The sequence below is a fragment of the Benincasa hispida genome, chromosome 9 (genome assembly GCF_009727055.1).
Source record: "Benincasa hispida cultivar B227 chromosome 9, ASM972705v1, whole genome shotgun sequence".
Taxonomy (NCBI): Eukaryota; Viridiplantae; Streptophyta; class Magnoliopsida; order Cucurbitales; family Cucurbitaceae; genus Benincasa; species Benincasa hispida.
Window position 1 is genome coordinate 60,238,660 of NC_052357.1, and position 26,589 is coordinate 60,265,248.

Sequence of the window (26,589 nt, forward strand, 5' to 3'; positions counted from 1 at the left end):
AGTATCGAAACATATATGGTTTTTGTTTTTTAAAAACCAAAAGAAAAATTTTCTGAAACAAAAAACCAATGGAGACTAAGATAATGTCGTGCATTCTCGGTGTATATAGAAACCACATGGTAGACAGGCATAGGATTAAGAAATATCAGATAATATGCATCTCGTGTAGCCATTATAATGCTTAAACTCGCCAAGGCCAAGGCTCTCACAAAGGGTCAAATAGTATTGTATTGCTAATGCAGGGCAATTAGAAATTACAATGGGTTAAATCAAGGTTCTGCGAGAGAAGCAATTTTAGGGAGAAATTTCCTCTGAGTTTTTCTATATCATTTATTGAGGCAAAACTTGCCATTTATATTCAAATATCTGTTAAGGTTGAACGACATAATTTTGGAGTGAGAAAATCAGGGGGAAAAAATATAAAGATTGTATAGATTGGACCAATCGTAAGATGGGAATAACAGCATAGATTTTAGAGTAGAAAGGATCAGGAGGTCTCATATTCAAATGGGTGTTGTAGGAGCAGATGTAATCGGGGTGGTATGGGTTTTGACCCAACACATTACAAATACAAAGGCTTATTTAGGAGAGGAGTTTAACTTGTTCACATGAGTAATACAGGTAAAGTTGTTCACTTTAAACTTATCGATAATCCCTAATACAAGGGGTGCAGGGGAAGTTGTTGGAGGTGGAGAGTGAAACAGAATGATGATCACATGTATGAAAAATGGCTGGAGATCTTACGGGTAAGTTGGATGTAGTCATCGGAGCAACCGAACGTCGGGGGATCGAACGTTTCTTCCTCTCCACCGTCATGGAGGGGCCGACGGTGGAAGATCATCAGCAGTGGGTGGGTGGGTGTTCCTCAAAATAGCATTATCAGCCTTCGTCTTATGCTCTCTCTCCATCACTCCACTGCAACTTAATCATAAATTATTTAGCCCTTTACAATTGCTGTCTCTTATACACATCTAGATGTGTATAAGAGACAGTATATATAGTTTTAATTTCGATTTTTTTTCATGGATTCAAATTTTAAATATTTGACTTCTTGAAAGTATATGTCTAAATTGTGTCAATTTCAATTGTGTTCAGCATGTTTTTATTATTACAAAAGAAAATGATACAACATTTCTTCATTATAAAGAAACTTATGTTTTCACTTTTAAAATATTTTTATAAGTCACATTATGGGACTTTATTTGATAAAAAAAATTAAAAAAATATATGTATTTTAACAATAGATAAAATGTTCAGGGCCTTTAGAAATCGGCCATCAGATTTGTTTTTTCTTTTTTTTTTTTTCTTTAACGAAAAAAAAACTATAGAACTAGAACATGCCAATTAGAATAATATTTTTGTATTAAAAAATGGACAAAAAATGTACGTTTGAAAATAATTTGACATGATTTTTTTTTTGTTTTTTTAACAAAATAATAACAGACAAAAAGTTACACAAACTACTACTTATAAACTATGGAGATTGTTATAAAACAATAATATAATATATATATATATATACCTATTTAATATGTGAAAATATTTCGAATGGTAAAACTGTTAGAAAATATTTACGAGAAGCAAAATTTTAGAACTATAAAAAATAGACGTTGATAGATATTGATAAACTTCTATCGGTGTTTATCTATGTCACTGATAGTCTATCAATGTCTATCAGCGTTTATCATTGATAATTCCAAAATTTTGTTATGTTTTGAAAATATTTATAAGATATAGCAAAATTTTATAACCATCAAGATTAGACGTCGATAGATATTGATAGACTTCTGTCAGTGTTTATCTATGTCACTGATAGACACTAATAGAAGTCTATCAATGTCTATCAACGTTTATCATTGATAATTCCAAAATTTTATTATGTTTAGAAAATATTTTGGTTCATTTTTCCATATTTGAAAACGGCATTTTCATGAAAATTAGATTTTAATAGAGTGAGCTTACGTTTGATGTAGGCATCAGTAGTGGGGAATTGAACGATAGCGAAGAGACGGCATAATGAAAGTGATTTGACCTTGTGTAAGCTGGTTTTGGTAACATTCTCCGAATGCATGCACATTAAAGTCCTTACAACACCTACATTCAAGGGCTAAATTGCCATCATAAAACTGGTCACAAGCACTGCAATCAAAGGACTTCTGTGTCTTCAATACCCAACTCAGAGGATGAGGATGGCCGTCAAATTGAATTGACTTAAGAAAGGGAAAGTCCCCAAGAACACACCTTGGATGTGCTGCAAAACAACACGCCCGACAATAGTAGAACCACTCCCCTTTGTTCCTTTCTTCTTCACAAATATCACAATAATATTCTTCTTCACCATCAATTTCTTCTTCTTCTACACCATCAATTTCTTCTTCACCATCACTTTCTTCTTCTTCTTCACTATCACTTTCTTCTTCTTCACTTTCTTCTTCATCGTCACTTTCTTCTTCTTCTTCACTATCACTTTCTTCTTCTTCTTCACTTTCTTCTTCTTCACCATCAATAACAATGATGAGGCTCAATGGATGTTCATCAAATCTAGTTTTTACTTCAATTGGCAGATGTGCACATCGTAAGTCCAAGTAAAAGTCGCATTCCTCACATCCTACACTGTTTTTGTGCATTAAATTCTCTCCACAAGCTTTACACTTGTGTTTTACTTTTCTGTCATAATCAGACAAGGGATGATGGTGACTTGAATGTGTAAATGGGAATGTGATTGTAGTAGCACATCGAATGTCAATTACATAGTGACATTCTTCACAATGGTAAGCAAAACCATGACAATATTGAAGACAAACGGCACATGAGAATACAAAATCTGGGGTATACACCATACTCAATTTGTGCTCATGGAGGAAGGTATTGTCGTATAGGGTCGGCAATGATGCGCACTCTGGGTGCAAATAGAAGCCACATGGTTGACAAGAATAGAATTGAGACAGATGCGTTGATATGCATTGCATACACGCTTCACAAAGTTTATATTCACGACCAGGGCAAGACTGGAGAGGCTGTGGCTCACAAAGGGTCAACATATGTTGCTTATGGCTAAAATGTGAGATTATATTTTTATGAACATTATCAGATGATGTTTGAGTAGAGGAGTGACGATGAAGATGTTGGGACATTTGACGAATTGCACATTTTTTATGGGCAAGTTGATGGCAGATTGTACAAAACCAAGGGAATTCATTGGTGGCATGTTTGTGACAGAGTTGGCAATCGTAATCACGAAGCTTCCTAAGAAGAATCTGGAAGTCGTGTTGGTGTTTGAATGAGGAAACACAATTTACGTGAAGATTCATGGACTTCCAGCAGGTTGGGCAAGAGTAGAAAAAGTTAGTGCATTCATTTTTACAATCAACGCAAAGGGTGTTGGACTTCCAAGGCATAGCAAAGAGAAACAATGGATGACGATGGAGATCAGGATTCAGGATTTGGCGAGGCAGCTCAGCACATTGTGGATGAAAGGTGTAGGAATTACAGTAAGGTTGAGATTGAGGGCAAAAGTAGTAGGTAGAAGATGATTTGATAGGGCCATGGCAGACAATACAAACAGGAATTGTTGTAGTTTTCCTATCTGGATGTGTGGGAAGGTGACGGGCCAATTGATGGGGATGACAGAAATGTAGAAATAAGTTACCACCATCTGCGGTTGTGGTGTTTAGTAAACTGTTGGCCTTCGGGTCGAGGGTGAGGGCGATGGCGCATTGTAAGTCGAGTTTTATATCGAATTTTCGGAAGGAGCAAACGTAAGAGAAGTCGTATGGTTTTTGGGAACAGCAGTTGCAGGGGAAGTTGTTGGAAGTGGTGAGGGAAAAGACAGCAGGGGCAGACTTGGTATAGAAGGGGTTGTGGATCGTAGGAGGAAGTTTGATGCATGATTGATGGACATAGAAGTTGCAATCGTCCCGCGAGCACCCGAACACTGGTGGACGGAATAATTCATTGCATATACAGCACAAAATGGCTGCTTCTTCTCCACCTCCAAGATTCTTGGGTCTACCCTGTCGGTAGAAGATGAGTGGGTGTGGGTGTGGGTTTGTCATGAAATCATACTCCTTACGCACCGTCCCCATCACTCACCTACCAATTTCATCACAATTAATCACCCTTCATTTGGGCTGATTTAGAGAGAGAGAGAGTGATTATAACAAAAATTTAATTTATTGGCTTTTAAATTCTTCTAAAAGCATATACAATATTTAAGAAATTAAATTTTATTTTATATATCTACTTTAAACAATTATTTAGCAATTATTTTAAAAGCAATAGCAATCCCAAATGGAGTCTAACTTGGTTTACAAATCAAATGTAATTCTTCATAACTTTTTTTTATCTTATTTTTAATTTTTTTTCTAATAAATTCAAGTGTTTAGGCCCCATTTCGTAACCATTTCATTTTTTGTTTTGGGTTTTTGAAATTTAATCCAATTTTCTCCCTATTTTTTAGAATGATTGCTTATTTTTTAAGTATAATTGTTAAATTCTTAGTCAAATTCCAAAAACAATAATTAAATTCTTTTTTAGGTTTTCAAAATTTGGCTTGTCTTTTAAACTGTTGGTAAAAAGTAAATAATAAAGGAAAAAATTTGAAGGTAAAAAGCTTAATTTTCAAAAATAAAAACCAAATGGTTACCAAATGGAGTCTTACTTTTTCTTTTTCTTTTTTCTTTTTAAAACAATCCCAATTTTCAAATTTTAAAAACTATGACTATGATTCTATTGATAATAATTTAAATTTTAACTTATAAACACTACTTTCACATTTCTTTTGATTTCTTTGTTTAGTTATTTATTTTTACGTGTGTTTCCAAAAATCAAGTGATTTTTTTTTTATTTCTTTATTAAAAAAATCGTTTTTAAAAACTTATTTTAGTTTTTGAAGTTTGACTAAGATATCGAATGTTAGACTGAAAACCATGAAATTGTAAGAAAACCAGTATAATTCTCAAAAACTATAGATAAGAAGAAACAAATAATTATCACCACTAACACCATAAAGATGGACGACAAGCCAAATTTTATTCTGTTTTGCAGGAGACCAAGTCACCGCTTGCACTCAAGGCTCACGAGAAACTGATCAACACATCTCTGTCACATTGCGCCCGTGAATCAACAATGAAGAGACGATTACCACAATGACGGCGCAATGCTACAGTCGATCCTGAGCTGTATTTCAACCACATGCGGTAATAAAAACAACACCACATGCAAACCCATGATCGAAAGATGCAGCTGAGCAACACAAAAGCGGAGGATTGAGACACGTGTACAACTAACGATTGTGCAGAATTGACGGTCTGATTGCATAATAAAAGGAATAATATCCCTCCATCTTCGGAATTACCATAACAATCAGTGGGGACCACAAGGCCAAAGTCAAAGACCTGCACCTATAAATACCCCATAGATTTCAAAGAAAACTTATGCTACTTGATACGGGGCTAAATGCTGCTAAATTGTTGAGAGAAAAGGCTGAGCTGAGTGCTTAAGTGAAGAAATTCGGGAAGAAGACGAGATAAGGCCGAGAGGTGAATCTCAGATCTAACCTGCCAAACACCTGATTGGAAGCTTTGTACAAAGATCCCTGCTACCGATGGAGCAAGCCTGAGAGAGAAACTCTTCCTACCATCAAACCCATCCTATCTGTTCTATCTCTTTCATCATTGTATTTCACTTTCTCTTTATCTCTTCATTCACACACCATGTATCAAACGCTTAATAAACATATTAAATGTTTTGATAGCTTTCATTTACCATTCTCTGTCTATTTCCGTTCACCCGTTAATCACTTTCTTCATGATGTTTTCTTAATTCCCTGATAAGCAATATGAATTAACCAAGTACTTAATCTGTGTTAAAGATATAAAATGCATTTAGCTAAGGCATGCTAGACAGCATCTTCATCTGTGAGAGCAGAAGTAAAGATACCATTCTGATCTATCGAGAGAAGGTCAGAAGAATGTGTTAACTAAAGCGAGTAGTACTTCCAGACATGGAAGCAACCTTGTGTTCATTACGTTAATCTTTATTTCACCACAGACATGTGGGAGCGCGGCCGATCACTGAAAGGTGTACGCCAAGAGAAGAGCGAAATAGTATTTGTAGCTTCAATCTAATTAAGAACTTGCGTTGTTTATATTAATTGTATTTCTCTTTCTATTCTGTTCATAAGACTTTCCGCCGCCTTCCACGTTCTTTGCATAACTTTCACAGCCAACTTGAGCCCAGCATCTTGTAACATGAAGCCTGTATCTTGTATCATCTAGCTTGGGTTTATTGTATTTTTATGTTATGATCGCATCTTTTACCGCTTTACTTTATTTTATCGCAATTTCTATACCTGTACAAACACGTTTTTAAAGATTGAAAACTTGGTCGCATATATCATGAATATACCACAATAACCTAAAACAGTCCCTGTGTTCGACCTCGGATCACACCGAGAAACTTGCGGTGGAATTACACTTGGTTCCATCGTAAGGAAACTTGTGACAACGCATGGCATACTACGTGAACATCCATAATAAACGCATATCTAGAAGTAGTATCGCGTCGTTTTGAGCATAGAACATCATACATCCCAATGTTAGCGTATAATGTCGACAATGTATAGCCTAAATACTTGGTTTTGTCACAATGGTTGTTGAATACGTTGTTTCCAATGTGTTCGATGGAATGTCTAGCCAAGATCTTTAAGAGGCAATAGTACTTGTGTGTTTGATGGCTATCCTAGGATGCACTAGTTATTGAATTTTGAGAAATTTTGGTTAATTGAGTAAGCTATCTTAACAATTAATCTATGAAATTGAATCCTATAACCTAATGCGCATGTTTTCTATTCTGTATGGCCGCTATCGAACCTAATAGAAGTAGGATCATGTAGGTTGATTAGGGTTTGGTCTATCCAACCTTAATCAATGAATAGGACGCTCTCTCGACTAGGTTATTGCTAGTTGTCGGCCTTTGTAGAAGCTAGCTTGATCGAGTTGAGTGAGTAGTTACGAGCATAATCCGGTTGTTAATAAACTTTTAGAATTCCATGATATGAATTGCATTGAACGTCTAATTTGAATTAGAAGCAAGATAATTCCTTACTTGTTTACATTCATCTTTTATATTTTGATTTGTAGTACTTTTTGTTTAACTTTATCAATCCCTCATTTTATTGCTTTAATAGTCAAGGTTAGTTAAGAAAGGATAAAAATTAAAACTTTCCCTATGGATCGACCTCGTACTTCCACTTTAACTACGAGTTAGTTAGGTTGTTGTTCGAGCTTTATAAATATTATTTGTTTCGGGTTAGGTAGAACTAACGACACCTACTTAGCAATCGAACAAAATGGCATCGTTGCCGGGGAAGGTCAAGCCATTTAATTTTTTCTTAGCTAACTTGACTAGCAAACTTTAAAACACCAAAAATATTTTCTTTTCTTTGTGTCTACTTGTTTTAATATGACGGACATGAACAATTATTTCACATTTCAAGCAATGTATGCGGCCCATCAAAGAGAACAAGAAGTAAGAGAATTTAATGAGCTTAAAAGTGAAATAAATGAACTAATCTCTCTTGTTCAAGTTTTGGTTACTGAACACACACAGGATTCGTGTGGTCCTGAGCACGAATGCTATGCTCCTTGGGAGATGCCTAACCAAACCCCGTCATCGATGTCGTATCCTTCAACCAATTTAGGTCATTCTTTGAAAAATTTAGTTGATGAACTTTCTGACTACTCTTGTGAGTTTGTGCAGGAACATTCTAATTTTTCTCAAGCACCATCAAGTTTTCAGCAGGATAGCTTCTATTTCGAACATGAGGCTAGAATCGACTTTCAGAATCTGTGTGACCTTGTTGCCCAATTTACCGATTCGGTTAGGAGAATCGATGAGCCTTGGGAAGATGCATCTTCTGAAGATACTAAATTAAATGGTGGAGGAATTCCCATCGACAATCAAGTAAAACCGCCGATTCTTCGAAATTCCTACCAAGGTAAGACATTGGATTTAATAATGTGTGAACTTGCTAATGGCTTTTCTGATTGTGAGCAAGATTCAATTGAGTTTCACGTGGAGACTCAAATCCCCTGTATCGGTTGAGGTCCATCAAACACCTAAGCTTGCACACTCCATGCTTACGTTGGAGAACCATTTAAAGCCTTCCATCGTCTATGGCACTAAAGCTGATTTAATTGAGGAGTTTTATCGGAGCGATGAGGAAGATGAAGGTTATTTCATGCCATATTCAGAACAAGTAAGTAGAGATAAGTATGAGCCCGTACACACCTTAAGGAATCTCAGGTAAAACAGTTAGAGGCTTCCAAGTCTAGAACAATTCTTACTCCTGAAATTTTTTGCATCTTTGATTACTGCTTGTTTTTTCCTTACGAGTCAGAGTCAGTTGTTGAGCTTCTCTTTCTTTTGACTAATTTGAGTCTTTTAATCCTTTCTTTTTCCCTTTTTTACCAAATATTAGAAAATCCAAATTCTACCTGATTGGTTCTCGAAAGAGGATGAGCTCTCTTATAGCCCTACCAAGCTATCTAGGTTCCTCCAAGAGAGGACCGGAGAAGTATGAAAATTTTTATGTACCTTGAAAGGCATAAAAGATGGATTGCGTCAAGCAATCGACGTTAAAAATTTACCCTTCGTGGAGGTGGCCTGGCATAAAAAATAAAACAAAATTTTCAGTTTTCTTTTAATAAATAATTTCCTTTTCTAAGTTTTTCATTTTTAGATTTAATTTGTTTAGAATTAGTTTTGATTTTTAGAGTAAACTCTATAAGTTTTTAGTCTTAGTTTTGATTACTGAAAAAAAAAATCAAGGTACAGCGTTGCAATGCTGGGTAGCCAGCATCATACGCTGCGAAGTAGAATTGTGTTTAAAATGCAGATTTGCCATTTTTAAGAAGCAATTCTCTTTTTCATCACATTTTCTCTCAATTTTTCTTCCCACCTTTCACCGATTCTTCATCCCCACTTCAAATCCAAGTTATTTTGCTTCCAAACTCTTCAAAGATTTCTACCTTGAAAATTTTTGGGTTTTTACCAAAACTCCATTCCAGGGCTTTCTTTTCTTTTCCTCTCAAAGCAAGGGATTAAACACCCAAGGTAATGCATTTTCTTTTCTTTTAACTCTTTTATGATTATCTTGAATGTGAGTTGAGTTGTGCTTGATAGAAATTTGAATTTTGTTGGTGAGAAATTTGAATTTTTGCTTGAAAAGAATGCTTTTTCTTTTGAATTGTTGAGTGTTGCATAGTTAGCAATAATATGTTTGGGAATTTTTCTACTTGCAGGTTTATAATTTGATTAGAGGTGTGAGAATATTTTGTTTGAAAGTCTTTTAGAAGAGGGAATTAGGATTTTTCTTAGGTTTTAGCCCCTATTCTATTATTTTTCTTAGAAAACTTTTCCATGGGTCCTAAGCCTAAGAAAAGAAAAAATGTTGCCAGTTCAAGTGGTAGGAATTCTCCTCCATGTCTCGAGTCTAATATGCCTAGGTTTGTTTCTGAGGAAGCTGAGAGTAAATACCATAAAGTGGTAGCTCTTAGGAACCTAGTGCCAAAGCGAGCTTTAACTTTAGAACAAAATTTCTATCCCCAAATCACTTCCGAAATATGGGAGAGATGATGGGAAGCCTTAGCAGACCCTAGTGATGCTATTGTTCCTTTGGTTAGAGAATTCTACGCCAATATAGACCTTGATAGAGATGTATCTTTAGTAAGAGGTGTTAGAATCTCTTTCCCTTCCTCTAGAATAAATGAATCCTTTGGCCTAGCTTAGTTTGGTGATGAGTATAGTTGGTTTCTATCTTAACCACTGGACAAACAGGAGATTATTGAAGCCCTCTGTGGGCAAGGTGCTTAATGGACACGTTCAGGTGGAGTTGCAGTAAGGTTTAGATATATGGACATGTCTATAGTAGGTCAAATCTGACATGCTTTTGTACGTTCCAGATTGATGCTTGTCCTTAGATTGACCGATGTAACTCGAGATAGGGCCATAACTTCTTTATTGTCTCATTCAGGGTATGTCCATTAACACAATGAGAGTAATTCATGCTTCTATAAGACGATGTGGACGTTGTTCTACAACGGGTAGCCTTGTACACCCTAGCTTAATAACCTTGTTGTGTCAAAGGTTCGGAATAGAAATACCTAGAAATAGGGAGCGTATGGGGCGTAAAGCTCCAATTTCTAAGACTACCAACTCAACCTTCTGAGGCCATGAAGTTAAGGTCCACGAACAACAAGAAGAAGAGCTAGGTGAGGAAGATCAGAATTAGGAGAAGAACCACTTAGGGTAGAACTTCTCGATCATCCTCATGAACAAACCACTAGTGGTGAAACCTTAGGTGAGCAAGCACTTAGAACTGCCACTGAAGCCTTAAGGGTGTGCCGTGAAACCGCTCGCCAAATTAGGCGTATGAAAAGAATGGTCAATTTCATGTATGAAAGAGACCGTCTTTACTACGCTAGTATAGGTTTTCAATACGATCTTCAGCGAGAGCTCGACTCATCCGACTCGGACTGATTTGGCATCACACATGTTTTCCCGGTATCCTCTTCCATTTTTGCCCTATATTTTATCTTTCGTTTTTCATTTTTACTTTTTATTTGCTTTTTATACTAACTTCCTTCGTTTTTTGTAGCTTTTCTTTTTCTTTCTTTTTCTTTTTCTTTTCTCTTTTGTAGAAATAAACAAGAAAGAAAGAAAAAACAAAAACAAAGAAGCAGGAAAAATGTCTACCACCACCCATTGCGCGAAACCAGGGGAGTTCTTCTGTTCCCTTTTCATTGTCTTTATGCTTAATTCTTAGTTTTAAACATTGAGGACAATGTTTAATTTTTAAGTTGGGGGTGAGGAACATTGCATGTTTTTTACATTTATTAGGGTTGTAAAAATGAGCCATGTTGAAAAATTTTGCTTTGTGATATCTTTGCATGTATGGAACCCTTGAGAACCTGAGTTTAGGTTATGTGGTTTTTTTTTTTTTTTTTTTTTGAATCTGATGATATATATCTAGATTAGGCTCTATTACATCATTATGCCATTCTTTTATTCTAAAAAAAAATACAATATCATCGTCTTGGTATCATTTATCTTATATGTCTCATTTTTGCTTTCTAAATATGTCCATTGATTCAAAAATATCATTCACTCTGTTTGTCTTGATCATTTGCTTTTCTCAATCTTTTGATTCTTATCAATGAACTTTGATGACACATTCTCTCAAGCAATGATACAAATCAATTTTAAACTTCTTAAAATTTTTTCTTACAAGTTTTGAAACTCATTTTTCTTTTCCTTTTAACTTCATAAAACATTGACTACTTGGTTATTTAGAATCTCAAGAAATGTCATATCTACTTGATTTTCTTTGTCACCTCAATAGGAAAACCTTTGGTCTAAGAACAACCATCTTGTTTTAGAAGCAAGTCTAGACATAGAGGAATAAAAAGGGCCTAGTGAATAAAGATTGCTAGCAAAAAAAAAAAAAAAAAAAATACAGACAAGCTTGCTAATTTACATAACAAAATAACATAACTTTCACTAACGTATGTCTACCTCCATCATGTTTCTGTGAGGACTCGTGAGAAAAGAGCAATAGGTTCCCAGTGGTGTGAGTGTGAAAACTATCTCTCTAAGTAAAAGAAATGTCAATTTCAATTTATGTGTGTGAGTCTAAAAGGCACCCTTGTATTAGAATTGCCTCTATCCAATGCAAGTTAGTTTTAGCCTTTAAATAAACTAAAACTGAGTAGTCTTTTCTTTTATGGCTTTACAAGAAAAAGACGTTTTCTTTTCAAAAATAGGCTTCAATTCTTTTTTAGAAAAATTTTAAAGGTTTAATTGCTCATTTGTATAATTTGTTTACTTTTGATTGTTGAGAAGAGAGATATGAATCAAATTTTTGGGCAAACCACATGAACATACTAAACATTTTTGAATGAGTTCTCTGAATGAATGCACATTTGATATTCATGTTTTTGCTTGAATTTATGCATATTTCTAGTTTAGGCTTGCTCAGGACAACCAAGAGCTAAGTTGGGGGTGTTTTGTTAGGTTTTTAAATGATGCATATTTTCTATGTTAATTCTCTAAAATTGAGTTGATTATTTGTTTTAAATGCTTATTTTGTAGGTAAAACTGTCCCCCAGACATTTAGGAGTCATTAAGAGAAGATTGGGCCAAAAAGAATCCAAAAGAGCCAAGAAATTCAACAATTTGAAGAGAATCAAGTAAATAACCAAAATGCCATCGAGAATGTGGCATCATGACCCTAAGAGAGGCATTACGCAACGATTGAAGGCAGAATGTTCAATCTCGCTGCAAAACAGGGCAACGTTGCAACACTCCGGACTTTGACGCGCATCACCTCGCGCGTGCCTTACATTGACAAGCGTTGAGGGGGTTTAGCATTGCAACACTATCTCAGCATCGTGACGCTAGCCTACGTACTATAAAAGATTTTTCTTTCATTTTTGCAGAGAGGAGGAAAAATCATGGAGTCTGGAATCTCTCTCCAAGTTGTTTAACTTCTTTGGTAATTCTTGCTCCAATTAGGTTAGATTTTATATTTTTGTTGAATTGTAAATAAATCCCTGTAATTCTTCATACAGGCCCTTATTGTTAAGATAAGCTCGCTCTAACGATAAAGTAAAACTTTTACCACTACACAAATATACTAAATTTGCGAATAGACGTTGTCTCTTAGAGAGACGATCGACTTTGATTAATAAAGACAAGTTCTGCCTTCAAGAGACGACCTTGGTTTGAAAATTGGATTTTGAAAAATATCTATCTCCTCAATTTGGAGCTTATATTGATTTATAATAAGTTTTAAAATTTGCAATATTAAAACTAAAAAATTAAGAATTTAAAAAAAAAAAATCAAATTTTCAGCATGGAATGTTTTTCTTTTTAATTTCAAGACTCATTTTTAATTGAAATTTATAAATTCATGGTAATTTATTTGTAATTTCAAAATTCTCATTATTGTTCCATTCTAACTTATGATTTGTCAGAGTGATTTGGAAATTATTAAAAATCAATTTGGTCAAAATCAAAATTGCTTTAAAACATAATCACTCAAAGTTAATTCAATGTATGATTTTATACCTCTAATCCCAATTTTTCATTGTATTAAAATTGATCTTAAATTAATATAAACATGTGTGGAGTAATTTAAAAATTGACAATGGTGGTTTTAATTAATTAACCATTTCAAACTCACTCCTAACATAAATTTGACAATTGATAATTTGTTCTTCACTTAATGATTTAATAGCGGCCTAGATATTAAAGTATGGAAGAGTTACCTAAACTTATCAACACAAAATCAACTGAAATAAACTCAACAAGTTAATGATAAGTTAATAGAACCATAACAATAGCTTATCAACCCAAGCAACATATTGTCTAAAAAATTAATAGCGTTGAGACCCGAGATTTGAATCTTCCACCCCAAATATTGTCAAAAAAACAAAACCAAAGCAATTAACGTTGTCAAAAGAAGAGAAACCACTAATAACAAGCTTTAAAAAAATTAAAATTAAAAAAAAATCAGCAACAATAAAATGTTTTGGACAAACAAGAAGCATCCTTCGTCATATTTACAACCAAAAGATGACAATTATAAATAATTAAGCCCACAAGCACAAAAACTTATCAACATAAATACAAGAAGTTAGTAAAACTTATGAACTTAATCAAAACCGTAACAATAACTTATCAACCCCAAACACTTAAACAAATTGGAAAACTAGCCCTAAAAGACGAACACAAATGTAGAAAAATTTTGGATTTTATAAACCCATCTTTCTCACAAAAACCATAGAGGAGAGAACCTCCATCCACACACAAATCCTAGAAGCAAAAGACCTCAATCCTTTTTTTCCTAAAAAAGAAAAAAGAACCAGAGACCACCCCAATTAACTTTTATTTTCCAACAAAAAAAATTCTCTACCAAGTCGAGAATCCAGCACACGAGAAAATCTCTAACTGAGTTAAAAGGTGCATTTAGTAGGACTTTGTTCCGATGATACACACCTCAAACAACAATAGAGTCTAGTAGTCTTCTTCATTCTTATTCTTCTTCATTAAGTTCTCTTAAAAAAGAAAGTAAAGTGTTACGATTTGCTCTATTTTATTTTTAACTTTTTTTTTTTTTAACTTTACCTCTCTTCATCTCTATCATCTTATGATGTGTTCTTAGATCTCTAGCATACAAAGAAAAAAAAATTGATTCGAGGTAGTAAAAAGTAAAATGTAAGATTAAGAAGAAAAGGAGTTTATAAATACCTCTAGGTTGGGAGGACGATTTTGCTTTTGTTCTTTTAAATGCAACCAGCTAAGAATGAAGAAGAAGAGTTAACAAAAATAAGGAAGAGGGAAAAGAAAAATGGGAAGTTTGAAGAAGAAAAAAAAAACAAAGAGAGAGGAAAAAAAAGTTAAGTTTAAAAAAAATGATTGATTATGATAGCACCATCGGCCTCTTTCTTTTAATGTGTGTAGTCAAGTCATGTCGGAGGCATGCACATTGCGACGAATGGATGAGCTTTTCTTTTTATCTTTTAGTTTAAAATCTTATACTTAAAAAAATTATTTTAAATGGTAAAAAAAGTTGAAAATAGTTATAAGATATAGTAAAATTTTAGAATTATCAATAATAGATACTTATAGAAGTCTATCAACGTCTATTATTTATAATTCTAAAATTTTGATCTATTTTGTAAATATTTTGATTTTTTTTTATATATTTTAAAATAACTCTACTGAATCCTCATACTTTGAAACGCCCAATTATATTTTATATGCTTTCATTTCCTATTGTTTGATAACATTTTCTGATCATTACATCTATGTGCAATTATACATATTTTGTCTTATTTCTATATTTTCAATTTATTGTTATTTTTATTTTTTTATTTTTTTTTTTTTTTGTAAAAAATCTTTTTGTCGACGGAATCTAGAAATATGTAGATCTTTGAGTTTTTAAAATTCTTCTTTTTAGAAATCATTCTTTGAAATAATCTAGAAATATTTGGGGTCCTACTTTCTATAATTCTTGAAATGAGAAGTTAATGCATTGACAGTCTGAGATTAATTTTCAATATATTTTGTTAATTTTTTTAATATCCTTATAAATATTATGACTTATTTGTTTATTGTTTTAAGTATATTATTAAATTGCATAAGGTCAATGCAACTTTACATAATAAATGGATTTTTTTTTTAACATTTCTCTAGTATGTAAAACAGTTCTAAAATTTACTTCTTTTGATTTTTTTTTTAAAGGTTTTAATCATGTTTTCCTTAAAATTTCAGGGCCATAAGCTTTATGTTAGGATACTGATTCTTGAAATCTTTACTATCAAAACGTGTTGATACAATTATTCAGAAAAGTAACTAAACAATGAACAACTTCTTTATTAAACGATAGAAGTCAAACAAGACTAAACGGTCGCTTACATATGGTACTCGATCGCTTACGAAAAGCTAAACGATCATTTACAAATTCTACACGATCGTTCAGTATTACTAAACGATCGCTTACTAGATCTTCTGCGATCGCTCATAAACTCCTACACGATCGCTTACCAATTACTATTACATCATCGCTTACCAGTTTCTATACGATCGTCTACCTTTTGCTATATGATCGCCTACCAAATGCTGCACGATCGTCTAGTGAAAGTAGACGATGAGCGGCACACTGCAATGGCTTCTCCACGACAGCGTCTTCTGAACTCCCACTCTCGAGAGCTCTCCTTCCTCACTTCTGATATTTAGACTTCGCTACCTCTCTTTTCGTTTCCTTCTTCTTTTAAACCTACATTTCTCCCAACGAAATTGGAAGTCATTCTTAACCGATTCAACCACCTCTCCTCTATTCTTTCTTTCTTGATATTGCCACATAATTGGGGTTCTATCACTTTATGAAATTTGAATGAATAATAAAATGAATTTAATTAAAATAATTTTGTTAAGAAAAAAGTTTTATTAAAAGCTCACCAAAGAAAAAAATGGTAATATTTCCTCATATTTTTTAGAGAGATTTTTTTCTAAATTCTAATATAGCCTAATTAATCAAATTTTGTTCACTTATTTTATGGGATATTGCCTTCAATTAGGGGTGATTATCGATCGATCGACGTCGTTTTTAGGGAAAAATAGACGCCGCTCACCGACAAATCGTTTCAAGCGGTTGGTTCTAATCAATTTTGACATGATTGAATGTAACATCCCGCACATTTTTTAGTAATAATGTAATTTCAGTAATTTTATTATTTGGAATTTAAGTAATTGTTATTAGTTGGAAGACATTTTGAAATTTTGGACTTCAAGTATAAATGCGGGAATTTAATTATTGGCGTGAAATTATTCAATTTGTGAAAATTAATGGCAAAAATTAATTTTCTTTTGAAATGGAAAGAAATTTAATAGTTAAAACGGAAAAGAATTAAATGTAATTATATTTACTTCCTTTTTTGTTTTATTATTATTATTATAAAAAGTCAAACCCCACCCCCTTTTCTTCCTCACGTTCGTGAGCCCGTCCGACGCCGCCCAAAGCCGCCCCGTCAGTTTCTTCTTCATGACCTCCGTCCACCACTGCTCAAGCGTCACTGGATCTATCGATTTGGGTAAGAATTCTGCCGTTTGGGTTTGTTTTCGGTTGATTCTTGAATACTCATTTACTTTTGGCATAAATTGGTTGATACCCATTGTGTTTCAACTTTGGATTCAAGTTTGTGAAGGTATTGAGGTGTTGTTCAGTGAAGTTGGAGCTTGTTTTATCGAGTTTTGGTAAGTTTTATGCTTTGATTACCCTCTTGTGGATTAATTTTGGTTGTTGAGAAATATTGGTAAAGTCATGTGGAAGTGATTTTTTGAGGAAGCTACATATGGATAATTTATTTGAGACATTGGTAGTGAAGTATGTATTTGATTCAAGCTTTAATCATGTAAGCCTTATTTCAAATTATGATTAGGAGGTTGATTCAAGAATTTCATTCAAGATGAAGAAGAATTTAGTTTGCTAATTATTTTGGCTTAAAATTGGAGGTTTGGAAGGTGAATTCGAATTGGACCACACCTTAGGTAAAGTTATCTGGAAATATTTTGTAATATTTGGGTATTTGGATTTTGGCCTTAACTATTAATTTTAAAGCTTGGTTTATGTTTAGGCTTGATTAAGAATTCAAGAATTTCACAAAGATTCAATTGTTTTTTGGTTCGACCTAATATCAAGGTAAGTAATCTTACTACTAGAACTGCCCACGGGCTAGACGTTAGATGTATGCTAGCATGTTAAATGAAGGTTATGGCAGAATGATAACATGAAAGATTGATAGTATAACATGATTAAAGTATGTTCTGTTACGAGATCCGAATTATTTATTTATGCACATAGACACTTGAATGCTAGTATGAGATGGTATGTGCTTCCATAGTCGTATTTGATCTGATGATGTTGAGGTATACATGTATGTTGTAGAACCATGATGTTGAGGTATATGTGTATGTTGTAGAGCCATGATGTTGAGGTTTATATGTATGTCATAGATTCGTACAGTGATGTTGAGACTGTGCAAATGTCCTTACTGATTAGTTAGATGCCCATTAGAGTTTGTGTTTCCTTCGGGATTCACCAGTTTGTGTTTCCTTCAGGATTCACCAGTTTGTGTCTCTTTCAGGATTCACCAGAGGTAGTGGATATACTTAACTACAGTAGGATAAGACTCAGTCTCCTTCTTGTTTCATGTACATATGTGTCCCATGAGGACTAGAGCAGCTTATATGTTTCATTAGAGGTGGGTACCTAGAGGACATAGATGCCCAGCCTGACCCTAGTAGTAGGGTTACTTACTGAGTATTTTATACTAATTCTGGGGTTACTTACTGAGTATTTTATACTAATTCTTTCTCATGTTGTTGTTTCAGGTAAGGGTAGAGATGCACCGGCGATGGACAAGTGAAATTCGTGATCAAGCCACTGGGGCTAGTTTTTACCCTTCCGCTCATGAGATTTAAAGTTCTTTTCATGTTCCTCTTAACTTTTAGTTTTGATGCCTAAAACTTACTTTTAAGAATTGTTTTTCAAACTTATTTATTGTCCTTTATGATTTATGGGTACCCTACTATTGTTTTAATATTTAAATTTAATGAAAGACTTTTGAACTTACCTTATTTAATTAGCATTTATTTCACCATAACCAAGTATCGTTTTGAGTTCCATGCATGCATGTATTTAGTAACGACCTAACTTAAGTTCGGTCGTTACACTGAAGCTACTAATTGACTGATAACATGGACAGACGAACGATCAGATTCGTCAATTTAACAAATCTAGTGAATGAAAGGTAAGATAAGACATTATTTTTTCCTTAAAATAGGACTTTCAATTCAAGAATTAAAATTTGGTCACCATTTTCTAAACGGGTATTGTGAAGTATTAACATCTTCTCCAATACAAAAATAACTTCCGAACCCAACTTTGATTTTCGCAGACCATTTTTTTTGTTTTATAAAAAAATTTATACTTTAATTTGTTATCCAATCACACTGTTAAAGATTGGTGAATACTCTTTTACTTTTTAGTTTATCCTTTTTCGAGAACGTTGACCGCTCCACATCGTCTCCGATAAGTGACGAGAATATGTACATGCAATGCACCGTGCTTAAAGACATTTTGCAGGAAAGGAAAAGAAGTAAGAAAATATGTCTAAAAAAATCTTCAGAGGTCAAATGAATCATCCATGGATAAGTCGTTCATATTGATACTTTATATGGTAATTCTTGGTGCTTTCAAGAGCATTTCGAGAGATTGACTCATGCTTGATTCTACACAAAGGGGCAATACAAATCCTGTCGATAGAGCATTGATTTTGCTTCAAAATGTATTTAATTGTCCATCTATTTTATGTGATTAAGAAGCTAATTTCTCAATTTTTCCGTTTTATACTAATATTGGGCTAGTCGTGTTGTGTTGTTGTCTAATTTTAGGGAGGGTTGTTTAAAATTGCTACTCTAATCACTTGAACAAAGTTAAAATTTGTCCCTCACAAACCCCTAATCCTATTAAATTCCTTCAAATATCTTAAAAAGTCTTGAAATCAGTAAGAAACTTCAATGACATAAATATTAATTTCACCACAAACCAATCAAATTCACCTCGATTCAACAATTACATTAACACCCTCAATTTTATGAAAAATAATAATAATAGTTCTCACATTGATTAAGTTGGGGAATACATTCTCCTTTTTATACTCCCAAGTTGGATCTTGGGTTTAGACTCCAAGATTACCATGTTTTAGAAAAGTGAGGAGATATACCAATGCAGATAAATCATGACAACCAGCTTATATTTTGCAGGTTCCTCCAACACATGCCCCTCTTTCTTCAATATCTACCAAATCTTCCTTTTTCCTTCTTCAATTTCTAAGACTATCTCTTAGTATAAAAACTATAAAAGAAAGAAAAATAACAAAACCACTCACAGTCCAAAATATTGTTACATGGTTTAAAAAAAAACACAATTTTAACAAGGTTTTAAATTAGTATTGAGTGAGAATTAAATTAATCACAAAAAGAGAGATATATTGAGGCTTTTAATCCAAAATTTTCAAAACAAAGAAAAGAAACAACAAATATATGCATCATCGATTGCTCATTTATCAATATTCTCATTTATTTATATATAGATACATACATAAATCACTTACCTTTTATTTTATATTTTATTCCACACTTGAGATTATGGTATTGTTATGAACTGGAACAACTTTAATCCCAATAGAATCAAGAAACCAACCAGCTTTACCATGAAAACCAACAACCTTAACCAAGCCACTGGTTGGAAACCAAAATGGTATTCCATAGTTTTGACCAAATGGTCCAAAACTCCTTTTGTTGCTCTCAAATGTCAATGATCGAATTACATAGTGTTCATCATAGCCACCCTCGTCTCCCATATATCCATGAATTGAAACTAGGTATTCATTTGGATACTCAAGAACGACCTGCGAAATTAATTATAATTACAAAAATTATCATAAGAAAAAAGAATTTGTATGCATATCCTAAAGGGGCATCCTAAGTATATATATTGCAATAAATATAGGGAATGTGTAGTGTTGGATTTACATATAAAACAAAGTTATGTACCTTATTGAGTGTTCCATAATTTGAGGTTCCACCGTGCTTATCTGAAAAAATTGAATTTCCAAAGTCATCACAATACTCTGTGCGAATGGAGTTGATGTAACGATAATCATGAATAATATCTACTTGTTTTATAGATGAGAAGACTCCATCGTCCCATTTGTCCCCTCCAATGCCGCCGTGCTCTCCTAATGACAATACGGTGGCCAAATCCTTTGATCTAGTTCTGGCGCCCATTAGTTATACTCTCATTCATTCTTTACCAGTATATTATTATTCCTACCCCTCATTTTATATGCTTCAAGTTCAAAAAACTCTCATCACACACTTTTTTTTAATTGGATTATCTATAAATTATCATCATGCTATTATTTGGTAGGTCCATTGCAATGCAAGTGGGTGTGGGCCGTACAGTCTTGAATTAATATCCACATACATTATTGAATCTACATTCAAAAACATCATTATGAAATAGTCATAATTTGTCTGTCCATCTATGTCTCATCCCAAAACACACATTCTCTCCCCAATTATCTTTTCTATGTATTCCCTTCATCATTTTTTCCATTTTATTTTTCAACCTTTTAGAAACAGAGATTTAGATATAATTGATTTTATGAAATATTTATTTTTATATAATCATATTTATGCTTGTAAAAATGATTTTATATATTTATAATGATTTTGAATTATTATGTTTGGTTTCAAAAGTGATTCCAGAGGTATTAAATTACTAAATTTATATTTTTTTTATTTCAGAAATTATCTAACTAAATAATTAGGACAAAAATCTATTTTTATTCATTTTAATTTCATTCAATTTATTCTTAAAATTTTTATATGCATGTCACATTTTGTTTGAATAAGATAAATGTGTCTAATAAACATTGAAATAAAATTCAAAACATATATCTCATTCAATCTAATTATTTATACTATTCACAATTTAACGACACTCAATCTCTATCATCTTTTGGTCAAGTAATTAAAATTACAAAAACAATGTTTTATAAATACTCAAGAACAACCTGGAAAATTAATTATAATTACAAAAATTAACACAAGAAAAAAGAATTTGTATGCATATCCTAAGGGTCATCCTAAGTATATATATTGCAATAAATATAGGGAATGTGTAGTGTTGGATTTATATCTAAAACAAAGTTATGTACCTTGTTGAGTGTTTCATAATTTGAGGTTCCACCGTGCTTATCTGAAAAAATTGAATTTCCAAAGTCATCCCAATACTCTGTGCGAATGGAGTTGATGTAACGATAATCATGAATAATTTCCACTTGTTTTATGTCCCATTTGTCCCCTCCAATGCCGCCGTGCTCTCCTAATGACAATACGGTCGCCAAATCCTTTGATCTAGTTGTGAAACACCGCCCCGAGCCCGCCTCTTGAGCTCGAGGGGAGGCGCAACAGATCGTAGATACCACCCTTTTGTGATACCTACTGTCCAACTGAACCTCTTTACACTCAGTAAACTTTAAGTCAAGGAATAAACAACAACTGATTGAGTAGGCCCAATTGTTTACAACAATGTAATGTTTATACAACTCCAAGACTTAACTACAAAGTTTATATCAACAGCTCTAAAACCCTAGAAGTGTAACTGTGACTGTGACAGACCTTGACCTTAGTAGCACCCTGGAACTCCTCATCTTTCGCTACCTGGGAAGAAAACATGAAAGAAAAGAATGAGCTTCACAAAGCTCTGTAAATGGTAAGCAACTTCTAGAGTCTATTTCAACTCATAATAACAAGCATATCATATATACGAGGTTAGTACTCAAACTTCAGCTTTGAATGAGTCTGGTCTCAACTTCTATCTACACGCACGATAGATACTTAAACTGATAATTACCTAGAGTGAGTCTGGTCTCAACTTCTATCTACACGCACGATAGATACTTAAACTGATAATTACCTAGAATGAGTATATTCTCTACATACACACACGGTAGATAGTTAACTATTACTAATTATAAATGCTTACTCTTTGGCGTTCCCCTTTGTTACCTATGTCCTTTATGTGCACATATGTAGGATTGTATCAAAGCATGCTCTGCAGGAAAAATGGGTTTCAAGACATACCTCTTGTAGAACTTCTTCAAAGCTCATTCTCCAACTGCAACCTTCTCCATATCTTGTTGTAGATCACCTCAAGATCTTATCCACTATTCTCTTGGTGCTCTAGATTGAGTTGTTGGACTTAAAACAAGCTTGAATCAAGGGATGAAGGAGAAAAGCTCACTGCAGCAACCTTGTTAAAGAACCATTCTTCAAACCAGTTATTCTCTCAAAACTCTTTTGATTGCATGCTCGATTTTCACTCCAATCTTCTCATTATATTGCAGTTTAACATATAAAGAGAAGAGTTGCATGAGTTCCAGCTTATGCTTGGAGAAGACAAGGCCAAGACAATGCAATATGTGTGAGCTACTTGGAGATGGATAATGGAAAAATCCATTTTTCCATTTTATGTTTTTGTTTTCCAATTTTTCCAATTTTATCTAAAAATCAAATTTTGATTTTAAAAATAAAAAATTAATTAATTTCATCAATGAATTATTAAATAAAACTTAATTAATTTAATATCAAATATTAAATTAATTTTAATACATATCCATCTTTATATATTTAAATATATAAATTCTCCTATTCTGTTTAATTCTAAAATTAAACATAATTATATCTCATATAATTACTAATTCCCTTAATTCTAATTTGAACGTTTCAAATTAACTTATCACGCTATTCTAGAGCTACTCCGTTACGAGCTAGTAAGGGGACCTCGCGGACTTACAGATCATGGGCCTCAACGATCCGAGATTAATTGGCTAAACTCATTAGACCAAATTAATCTCCATTCGTTAACTAATGGGTCACTCCACTAAAGCTCATAGTTGCACTCCCCTGACTGTAGATATATTGTGTCCACATGATTTAACCATAATCAACATGTCGACCCTTCACAGGTTATTCGTAATAACGGTTAGGTCAAATATCTGTTTTACCCCCGAGATTACGTCTTATTCCTCAAGTCCCTACCGATCCTCTAATGAACAATTGGTTTATGATCCAATCACCAAACCAAACTCTCTCAGCCCAATGAGAGGGTGGGGCCCCTTGTTCAAGACCTGGATTCAGTACTTGAAAGAACAACCTTTCTTCTATCCCTAAATCGGGTAGGTGTGAACTCCGTCTTGCTCCCTATGTCCCAGCTATCTATCCGGTCTTACCCCTGAAATGGGAGTCTTATTGAGCCGGCGTTGTTGAGCCAACCCTCAACTATACACATCTAAGGGCAATCCCGAATAAATAGAAGTTCATAGTTAGCTCAGGATTAAGATCGATGTACCTAGGTCATTTAGGTGAAATAGTCAGTCTTAAATAGTAAACAATGCTATAAAGTAAGAGTGACTTATTTCTTGGTCCTGATCTTATGCAAACTCATTGACTAGAATGCTCCCACTCCTCATGTCATAACATGTACGAATTAGGGTCACATCGTATGTAGCACTTTACAACTCTTTGTAATAAATACAGAATAGGTCGCATCCAATGTTGTTACCAAAATAAGATACCTAACCTCATTCATATACCATAGATCATTTTGACTATTTACTCGAACCTGATCCACTCTTATGTCTCCACATAAAGTTCAAGTACTCATACAATAGTCATGGGTCTTAGTTTATTGGATTTAGACTTTCAAACAATTTATGAGATCAATAACAAGTATATTGATAATGGAAAATGTTTATCATTTTACAAACTGCAAGTTTTAGGACATAAAGCTCAACAACATAGCTCTCCGCTTATGGGCTTAGAAGCTAGGCCTGTCGGCCCTCTGACCATCCCATACAATGTTCCTCCCACAGACTCAAGAACTGGACCTCTCGGTCCCCTGACTATCCCGTGAGGTTCCATTTCTGGGCTCAGGAACTAGGTCTATTGACACCTTGACCATCCTGATCATATAATCTCATTCTCATGCTATTTACTCATTCATAACATAAGCATATACAATTTACGCTAAAAGATATGCTTTATGACTTAAAGAAAATTACCACTCACCTTGGTCAGGTAAGAACCTTTCTCTAGAAGTTCCTTGATCACTTCGGGCTCCCTTTTGAACCCTAAGATCCAGATTCAACTTAGATTACTCATAGTTCTAAGCCTTATCCCGAGATACTTTCTTCTACAAACATGCTCTAAAATATCTCAGGAATCTTACCTTAAAATATTAGCTCAGATTTTTTCGTGGTTTTGTCGAAATCCTCAAAACATTAAGACTGGCTCAAGCTTATCCAACAACTCGATCTTTTTGTTTTTTCCTCACTCTCCAGTAGTCCTGCCCTGAAAACTAGACTCTCTCAGCTTTTAGCTGGCTTTGGAATCACTCCAAACGCATGACTACTCTGGGAGAAATCCTTGTCCCAAGTTGATGCTACTTCCAGACTTCACTATCCGACAGAATCTCCTCCTCTTGAAAATTCATGACTGACGCATGATCTTACTCCCAATGCATGGTCTCCTTCAAATCTACTTTCTAACACTCTTCCTTACGTTCTTTGAAGAGGATTTGGCTTGTGATTTGAAGAGACATCTTGTGGTGGTATTTATAGGCCAAAGGAAACGATCCTTATCATCTTTACCAAGTCTCAATGCAAGATACCTCCTACTTTGGAGCGCTTGCACCATGTTTTGCCACCACCTACTCGTTTGACATTCACCTACTCTCATGCCACACACCTACTTGAGTTGTCTTCCTCATGCATAAGACTTCCTTTGCATGAAACTTAATTTTTCCAGCTCCTCTTAACTCAAGTCTATCCATCTCTCGGTATAGCCATTTGTCGGAGTGAGCTCATCAACCTTATGGAACACAAGCCTCAGAACCACTCCATCGCTTAGTTCCTGAATCTATCGCTTAGCTCCAACACCCCATCGTGTAGCTCAATCATTTAGTAAACGATCTTGCTCTTAACAATCTCGCGCATGGCCTATCGCTTAGCTACTCGGCCATCGTTTAGCTCCATCGCTTAGGGCTGATGCCTTATTGTCTAACGCCCGCTCATCATTTAGTGTCATTGTCTAATGTCTGCATCTATCATGCAACGCCCATCGCTTATCATTCCGCCTATCGTGTAGTGCTGATGCCCATCATCTAGCATAGCACGGCTATCGTCTAGTGCACACACCCATCACGTAGCACCATCGTGTAGTCTATCGCTTAGCACCCGCGCATCGTTTAATGCTTAACGCTATCGTCTAGTGCTATCACATAGTGCTATCGTCTAGCTTTTACGCTTATCGTCTACAGCGTACACTGATCATGTAGCGTCTTTGGCTATCGTATAGCCCAGTCATCTAGCACATCGCTGAGCTCTGCGTATTTTCTATACGATTGCCTACCTCATCATGTAGCGTCGCTCATTTGCTACGCGATCGCTTACGTCGTCGTGTAGCGCCGCTCATTTGCTACACGATCGTCTACCTCATCGTGTAACACCACTCATTTGCTACATGATCGTCTACCTCATCATGTAGCACCACTCATTTGCTACACGATCGTCTGCCTAGCGCCTTGCACTCAACATCTCACTCTCCTCGCTCTTGCTCACACAAACTCAATGCATGAGCAACTTGGGTAATGCCTCGGCCAATCATGTGTCCAACCTTACAAATGTGTGGTTGCCTTTCTACTCATCTTATTCGTTAATGTCTCCTAACACTCAACGCATGGTTCCTTTTTGACTTTACACTTAGCAAAATTTCACTAGTTAAGGCTTATCTCCAAACTACTCAAGGAAAATCTATTCAACTCTCTTTTCTTTAACATAGGATTTAACTTTCACTTAGTTAATTTCTTAATTACCTGCTTAAGTAGGGAAAATGAAAATATGGGTTTAACATTTACTTCCCCTTAAGTAAATTTCATCCTCGAAATTTACTCGAACTAACTCTGGTTTAAGATTTCACAATGATGGTGGGATATTGGGAGGTCAATTTTACTTGACAACCAAAATCCCGTGGACGCAGTATGCGATACATGTTTCTAAGATATGCGTTGATAATCATGCGTCGATGGTCATGCATTGGACTGATAATGCGTTAATGAATGTATGCGATGACCATGCGTCCTGCCACAAGTTTTCTTGCGCTCACGCCAAGTATAACGCAAACGCAAGTTTCTCGGGTAATTCGAGGTCAAACACAGGGACTTGTAGTTATATGTATGCGGTGATGTGCATGCGACGGTATAAATAAAAGAATGGAAGGGATGTTGCTAAGTTAATCCTACTCCTACTTCTATCTAACAGACAATGCAATGAGAATATGCATGAGAGGTAGAGATACGATAACACTTGACATAAAATAAATGAATGGGAAAAT

The 26,589-nt window shown here is 34.4% G+C and overlaps 2 protein-coding genes across 4 annotated transcripts; both read right to left on the minus strand.

Annotated features, from left to right (window-relative positions):
• Positions 1 to 410: 410 nt before the first annotated feature.
• On the minus strand, positions 411 to 14,469 carry LOC120085191. Of its 2 annotated transcripts, none has more exons than XM_039041078.1 (3): positions 14,314 to 14,469; positions 1,963 to 4,092; positions 411 to 915 (listed from the first exon to the last, which is right to left on the minus strand). In XM_039041078.1, the coding sequence occupies exon 2, from the start codon at positions 4,083 to 4,085 to the stop codon at positions 1,977 to 1,979; it is 2,109 nt and encodes a 702-aa protein (XP_038897006.1). In that variant the 5' UTR covers positions 4,086 to 4,092; positions 14,314 to 14,469; the 3' UTR covers positions 411 to 915; positions 1,963 to 1,976. The 2 variants fall into 2 exon arrangements, with proteins under 2 accessions (XP_038897006.1, XP_038897007.1); XM_039041079.1 differs by having other exon boundaries at positions 1,963 to 4,130.
• Positions 14,470 to 19,619: 5,150 nt separating this feature from the next.
• On the minus strand, positions 19,620 to 20,492 carry LOC120086329 (jacalin-related lectin 3-like). Of its 2 annotated transcripts, XM_039042922.1 has the most exons (3): positions 20,308 to 20,492; positions 20,185 to 20,225; positions 19,620 to 20,039 (listed from the first exon to the last, which is right to left on the minus strand). In XM_039042922.1, exons 1-3 carry the CDS (start codon positions 20,339 to 20,341, stop codon positions 19,758 to 19,760), a joined length of 357 nt encoding a protein of 118 aa, XP_038898850.1. In that variant the 5' UTR covers positions 20,342 to 20,492; the 3' UTR covers positions 19,620 to 19,757. The 2 variants fall into 2 exon arrangements, with proteins under 2 accessions (XP_038898850.1, XP_038898849.1); XM_039042921.1 differs by having other exon boundaries at positions 20,185 to 20,487.
• Between the last annotated feature and the right edge of the window lie 6,097 nt (positions 20,493 to 26,589).

Bases quoted from the DNA above. Each gene is read 5' to 3' on its own strand.
- LOC120085191 (XM_039041078.1), bottom strand. From the start codon at position 4,085: ATGGGGACGGTGCGTAAGGAGTATGATTTCATGACAAACCCACACCCA.
- LOC120086329 (XM_039042921.1), bottom strand. From the start codon at position 20,418: ATGGGCGCCAGAACTAGATCAAAGGATTTGGCCACCGTATTGTCATTA. The intron at 20,040-20,184 runs GTACATAACTTT...TTAATTTCGCAG, and splicing joins ATTATGGAACACTCAATAAG to GTCGTTCTTGAGTATCCAAA.